Here is a 7,499-nt window from a genome sequence, read left to right as displayed (position 1 = left end):
AGAGTTAAGGCTTAGAAAAATTAGTGTAAAGCTAGACAAAATGGGTACAAGATACTGCTTAAATCAAGATTCAAGACTTGCTTTCATCAAAACAACATAGGTAGTAGGACAGAATAGTTAAGATCCTCCCCAGTGAAGCCCCTGCCAGGAGGCGGCTGTGGTAGTTAAGAGAAAAACAGCCTGGATCATCTAAGCAGTTGACTAAGATCCAACTGGAACTGGACTTCCTGTCAAGTTAGCAAAAATCATCCATTGTAAACTGTGTCGACAAATGTCAGTTCTAATTCCACTGTAGAGGTTTTTCCCTTGGTCGATGAAAAGCAAGAGACGGAACTAGGAGCCAGCTGTGAATTCCTGATTGTTCTACTGTTGACTGATTTAGGTCACTCTAATGAGGTTTCCTTTCCACCATTAAAGTTCATCTCATGGCAGCTCCTGTCATTCAAAAGTTTTATGGTGGGGTGAGGGAAGCAGCTTATAGTTCCATTACTAAAAATTTTACAATTTGTGAGCTAAAAACCAGGCTGCAATGTATCACTAGTACATTGGGAGAGATGGAGACCAAGTAGCCTATTAATTTTTTTTTGTCTCTAATTAGTTCTCCAAATCTAGTTAACCACTTCCCTCAAACAAGCTGAATGACTCTTGCCACAAAAAATGTAAGCTATTCTACTTTGTGTAATAGCCAGGCATATAAAAAAGTTAAATGGTTTGGAAAACAGTCTGATGATGTCTCTAAAAGTTAAATGTAGTTATCACATGACCCAGCAATTACACTCCTAGATATAAGAGAAACGAAAATAGTCATATTAAAACTTGCATATGAATGTTCACAGCAGCATTATTCACAAAAGCTTAACAATGCAAACAACCTAACTGTACATCAATGGATAAACTATGTAAAATGTGGCATTCCTGAATAATGAAATGTTATTTGGACACCAAAGAAAAGTAGTAGTACTGACACATATTACCACATAGATGAACCTTGAAAACATAAAGCTAAGTGAAAGATGCCAGTCACAAAAGGCCACAAATTGCATTACACCATTATATAAAATGTCTACCATTAACAAATTAATAAACAAAACAGATTAGTGGTTGCCTAGAGCTGAGAGAGGTTGGTGGTGGGCAGGTGATCTCACTGACTACTGATGCATGTGGCTTATCTTTCTGAAGTGATGAAAACGTTCTGTGCTTCAGTATCTTACCTCTGTATGGAATTTGTTGTCACACAAATACAATGACGTATTAATTGGTTTGAAAGGTTCAAAGTCAATGTTGACTTTCTTTTCCTTTCCTTCTTCTGTTACAATTGTTCCACAGTAAACAACCAGACCATTTGGAGGTACTGAAAAGAACATAAACAAGTTCTCTAACTTTAAATATTCCCAGTCTATTGTTCCTTGCCCCTTTATTTAAATATTAAATCATCATTTAAATAAAATAGAAATATGCTTAACTCTCTCAGGCAGAATCTTTTAATTTTCAATAAAAAATGCAACAAAACAAAGAAGTTAAAAACACAAAAGCCAAAGAGACACCAATGACAGCTGCTAGAAGGAAACACTAGGGAAGAAAGCACCACAGCAGGGTCAAAATGGAAAATATAACCAAGACAAACAATGCAGAAAAGAAACAGGGTCCAGCTCTAGATTACCTTTGTTATAAAGTTTGAGTCTTTGCTGTACAGATGTAATGGCTCCCAGGACTGAAAGGCGGTTTACTCGGGACTTAATGTTGGATGCAGTTCCAAATTCATCTGCTAACATTTTTGCCACTCGGGAAATCTGGTCTTTGGGAGGAATGATCAATGATATCATGCTGGTGCCATTGCTGTGGAGGAAGGAATAACGCATTAGAAGTTCAAATACTGTAAGTAGAGAGTTTACATTAATTTATCTTTAGTAAAGTGAGCTAGCATGAAACGCCTCTCAGTTAACAGAAACAGGTCACTCCCAAGGTGACCAGGAAGGTAGGGACTATAGTCATAGTACTCAACCAAGTTTACCGACAGGTACAGTGTTCAGACAAAATAGGTGTTCAGTTATTTGAATGAATAATGAGTGACACAAACTATAAGGAAAGCATCTGAAGGGATGAGTGGGAAACACTTCAATCCCCTAGGATGAAGCTTTGACAAGGGGGTGTCAGTAGAGTAGAACTTGGCTATGAGGCCCCATCCATGGCAGAGGCTTGTCATCTGGTGGCTCTTCAATGGGAGATGCCACATGCCAGGATGAGGCAACTTTTTCCAAAGCCTAGAGGAAACAACAGTATCATCCTTTTCTCTCCTTAAAAAAAAAAAAAAGCAAAAAAATTCAGGCTCACCACGAAAATTTATAAACATTAATTTGGTGGCCAAGTACTTTGATAATGAGAACAGTAGAGCTTTGGAATTCACACAAATATCTCAGTTATGAAATCTCTTTCTCATATTCTGCAACCACCACCAAGAGCCTGCCAGAAGGAAGTCCCATCTGAATAGCCATCAACCCCTCTCTCACCTCAATTCTTTTGCCAATCAACACAGGTAACTTTAATCTGCACCTTCCCAAGATACTTATTACCACTTCCAGTTAAGAAACACTTCATTTTGAATATTCCTCCTTCTACCTGAAGCAAACATAAAACTACATATTCAAAACATATCAATCCATCACTAACCATTAGGGAACTACAAATCAAAACCACAATGAATGGTGGCTGGAATATGGCACAAGAGGCCAAGCCACCACTTGGAATGCCCATATCCCTTATCAGAGTGCCAGTTTGATTCCTAGCTATTCTGCTTCTAACCCAGCTCCCTGCTAATGCACCTGGGGAGCAGCAGATGATGGCTCAAGTGCTTGAGTGCCTACCACCTACCTATGTGGGAGACCCAGATGGAGTTTCTGGCTCCTGGCTTCAGCCTGGCCTATTTGGGAGTGAAACAGTGGATGGGACATCTAGCTCTATCTTTCTTTCCAATACAAAAATAAAAAGAAATAAGCAATAAAAACAATTTAAAACATAATTCCTCCAAAAAATAGTTCTCAACCTTGCCTATGCATTGCAATCATGGGACAAGTTCATTCTAGGAGGTTCCTATAAATTTTATTTCTTCTTATCCTGACCTGTCATAAATATTATGTAAAAAAAAAATGGGGCCGGCACCATGGCACAGTAGGTTAATCCTCCACCTGCGGCATCAGCATCCTATATGGGTGCTGGTTCTATTCCTGGCTGCTCCTCTTGCAATCCAGCTGTCTGCTACGGCCTAGGAGAGCAGAAGATGGTCCAAGTCCTTGGGCCCCTGCACCCACGTAGGAGACCGGGAAGAAGCTCCTGACTCCTAGCTTCGGATCGGAGCAGTTCCAGCCGTTGCCGGTCATTTGGAGAGTGAAACAACGGAAGGAAGACTTTTCTCTGTCTCTTCCTCTCACTGTCTTTAACTCTACCTCTCAAATAAAATAAGTAAAATCTTAAAAAACAAACAAACAAGGCTGGCGCCGCGGCTCACTAGGCTAATCCTCCGCCTTGCGGCGCCAGCACACCGGGTTCTAGTCCCGGTCAGGGCACCGATCCTGTCCCGGTTGCCCCTCTTCCAGGCCAGCTCTCTGCTGTGGCCAGGGAGTGCAGTGGAGGATGGCCCAAGTCCTTGGGCCCTGCACCCCATGGGAGACCAGGATAGTACCTGGCTCCTGCCATCGGAACAGCACAGTGCGCCGGCCGCAGCGCGCCTACCGCGGCGGCCATTGGAGGGTGAACCAACAGCAAAAGGAAGACCTTTCTCTCTGTCTCTCTCTCACTATCCACTCTGCCTGTCAAAAAAAAAAAAAAAAAAAAAAAGGGGGGGGGTGGGGGAGCGATGCTGTGGCTCACTTGGCTAATCCTCTGCCTGTGGCGCCGGCTTCCCATATGAGCACTGGTTCTAGTCCCGGTTGCTCCTCTTCCAGTCCAGCTCTCTGCTGTGGCCCAGGAGGGCAGTGGAGGATATCCCAAGTGCTTGGGCCCCTGCACCTGCATGGGAGACCAGGAAGAAGCACCTGGCTCCTGGCTTCGGATCGGTGCAGCACCGGCCGTAGTGGCCATTTGGGGGGTGAACCAACGGAAGGAAGACCTTTCTGTCTATAACTACCTGTCAAATTAAAAAAAAAAATTATGTAAAGAATATCAACAACATATGAAGAACTCTTACAACTCAACAGCAAAAAGACAACCTGAATAAAAAAGTGGACAATGGGAGTGGATAGATAATTTCTCTGAAAAGATACAGCACTTGGAGACATTGAAACTCATTGGAAATTCCATGATAAGCATGACTCACACTATTGAAAAAGAGCAACTGTATATTTATTTACATCACACCAAGTAAATGTAATCACAAAGACCATGTATTGTGTAGTTTCTTTTATAGAAAATGGCAGAATAGACACTCTAGAGAGTGACAAACAGGATATTTCCTTTACAGTTTGGTGGTCTTTTTAAAAAAGACTTATTTATTTTATTTTGAAAGTCAGAGTTACAAAGAGAGGGAGCAAGATACCTTCCCCATCAGCTGGCTCACTCCCCAAACAAATGGCCACAAGCAGGACTGGGCTGGCTGAAGCCTGGAGCCTGGAACTCCATCCAGGTCTCCCACGGGGGTTGGGGACCCAAGCACTGGGGCCATCTTTTGGTGCCCTCCCAGGTTCATTACCAGGGAGCTAGATTGGAAGTCAAGCAGCTCAACTCTGCTGCAATGCCTGTCTTTTTATTTTTTAAAAGATTGGCAATTTGAAAGACAAAGGGACAGTGAAGAGTGAGTGAGTGAGATAGAGAGAGAGAACTTCCATCTATTGTTTCACTTCCCAAATGGCCAGGGCTGGAGACAGGCTGAAGCCAGGAACCTAGAATTCCATCTGGGTCTCTCCTGTAGGTGGCAGGTGCCCATGTACTTCGGTTGTCTTCTGTTGCTTTCCCAGGTGTATCAGCAGGGAGCTGGATGGGAAGTGGAAGAGCCAGGACTCAATGAACACTCAAATGGGATGCAGCTTAACCTGCTGCATCACAATGCTAGGCCCTGGTGGTCTCTTAACCTGACAGCTTATTCTGGAAAAGCCAAAGCATGTTTTCAAGAGCAATGTTAATTTGTGTTACTAGATCACCAATAAATTTATTTCATCATATGGAGAAAACTAGATTACCAGTTTTAAAAGGAAAAAGACTGACAATATGAACAGACTGAGTCTACATCATGAAAAATTTAAAGGCCCAGAACTAACATGACTAGATTGAAAGTCTAGCTTCATTACAATAGAGGGGATTTATACTGTGAAGGGAAAAGTTGATCTGATCTGATGTCAAGCACATTAAGATTTTTTTTTTTTAATCATTTTTCAGCTGTTCCTACTTTCTACTTAGGGACTGTTACTTCTTGAGACCTTTATGGATCAACCTCTTAGAAAGCTGTAAGTTTAAAAATTAGACTTATTAGTGTCCTTGGATAACAGGTGGGGTACAAGAAAGGTAAATTGGGAAGACTGCCAGAAATGTCTCAGCTTTCCCCTAATACAGCAGCCCAACATGCCAGCTTTAATAGAATTTCACACATCCCAGAGTTCAACGAAAGCTGGCAAGAAAAAGAAACTAGAAAGCTGGGTACAAGTCAAATGAACCATGTGCCAAGTGACTGCTAAGAAAAAATGGAAGCAGCACTGTGAGGAGATTGCTAAGATGTAAAGAAACCTCCATATAGCTTTGTAACTACAGGTGTTTGAAATCTAAGAATGTATGAAATAAGGTCCTAGGGTATTTCAGAAAGTTCATGGGAAACAGAAATTAAAATAAGGGGTGAGTATTCAGCACAGTTTCACTACTTGGGACACTGCACCCCTTATCAGAATGCCGAATCTGAGTCCTGGCTTTTCTGCTTCCAATCCAGCTTCCTGCTAATGTGCATCCTGTGAGGTAACAGATGATGGCTCAACTACGTGGGTCCCTAGCTTTAGCCCAGCCCGGCCCAGTCCTGCTTATTGTGGGCATTTGAGTAGTTTTCCAGAGATGGAAAACACATGTCTCTTTCTGCCTTTCCAAAAACTTTTTTTTTTTTTAAAGATTTTATTTATTTTACTTGAAAGGCAGAGTTACACAGAGAGAAGGAGAGGCAGAGAGAAAGAGAGAGAGAAAGAGAAACAGAAAGAGGTCTTCCACCCGCTGGTTCACTCCCCAGATGGCCACAACAGCCGGAGCTGAGCTGATCTGAAGCCAGGAGCTAGGAGATTCTTCCAGGTCTCCCACAGAGGTGCAGGGGCCCAAGGACTTGAGACATCTTCCACTGCTTTCCCAGGCCATAGCAGAGAGCTGGATTGGAAGTGGAGTAGCCAGGTCTCGAACCAGCCCCCACAGGAAATGCCAGCCAGCAATGCAGGCAGCGGCTTTACCTGCTACGTCACACTGCTGACCTCATCTCTTGGTAAATTAAAGGAAGTTAAAGAAAAAAATTATTTATTTTTTAAAGAGATTTATTTATTTATTTGAAAGACAGAGTTACAGAGAGAGGTAGAAACAGAGAGGTCTTCCATTCTGCTGGTTCACTCCCCAGATGGCTGCAATGGCCAGAGCTGCACCAATCCGAAGCTAGGAGCCAGGAGCTTCCTCCGGGTGTCCCACATAGGTGCAGGGGCCCAAGGAGTTGGGCCATCTTCTACTGCTTTCTAAGGCCATAGCAGAGAGCTGGATTGGAAGAAGCACATCCGGGACTTGAACTGGCGCCCATATGGGATGCCGGTGCTTCAGGCTAGGGCATTAACCTGCTGTACCACAGCGCTGGCCCCAAGAAAAAATTTAAAGTGTTAAGTTTTGCTGCAAAACTTTGATACCCATACATGTGATATGTGAGGAGGTCTTCAGAAAGTTCATGGAAATTTCATGCTAAGAAAAAACTGTGGGGGGGGGGTGTGCTGGTGGTGTGGCATAAAGGGTAAAGTCACCACTTCAATGCCAGCATCTCATAGGGGCGTTGGTTTGGGTCCCGGCTGCTCCACTTCTGATCCAGCTCTCTGCTATGGCCTGGGAAAGCAGTAGAAGATGGCCCAAGTTCTCGGGCCCCTGCATCCGCATGGGAAACCCAGAGGAAGCTGCTGGCTTCGGATTGGCCCAGCTCCAGCTGTTGTGGCTAGCTAGGGAGTGAACCAGCAGATGGAAGACTCTCTCTCTCTCCCCAACTCTGCCTTTCAAATAAATAAATAATTAAAAGAAAAGAAGAAGAAGAAAAAGGATGGCCTATGGGCTACTGCCACCCATGTGGGAGACCTGGATGCAGTTCTTGGCTCTGGCCTAGCCTATTCCCTAGCTGTTGCGATCATTTGGGAAGTGAACCAGTGAATGAAAGACAGATCTTGAGATATGTTCCTTTCAAATAAATAAATCTTGGAGAAGGGAAAAAAAAAAATCAAAATAAAAAACTACATGAATTCCTTAAGATTTTGACTCAAACTCATCCTTGTTTTCCATGAACTTTTTGAAATACTGTTGTA

At 43.0% G+C, this 7,499-nt stretch overlaps 1 protein-coding gene across 1 annotated transcript in view; it reads right to left on the bottom strand.

Moving 5' to 3' along the window:
• ETF1 (eukaryotic translation termination factor 1) overlaps positions 1–7,499 on the bottom strand; it is a 34,240-nt gene that overhangs the window by 8,882 nt on the left and 17,859 nt on the right. The window contains exons 3-4 of the mRNA XM_062189068.1: positions 1,661–1,836; positions 1,212–1,351 (exon numbers count right to left, since the gene is read on the bottom strand). Coding sequence (XP_062045052.1) covers positions 1,212–1,351; positions 1,661–1,836 — 316 coding nt within the window. The remainder of the gene's footprint in view (positions 1–1,211; positions 1,352–1,660; positions 1,837–7,499) is intronic.

This window comes from Lepus europaeus, chromosome 4, assembly GCF_033115175.1.
Source record: "Lepus europaeus isolate LE1 chromosome 4, mLepTim1.pri, whole genome shotgun sequence".
NCBI lineage: Eukaryota > Metazoa > Chordata > Mammalia > Lagomorpha > Leporidae > Lepus > Lepus europaeus.
This window is presented reverse-complemented; position numbering and strand designations above follow the sequence as displayed.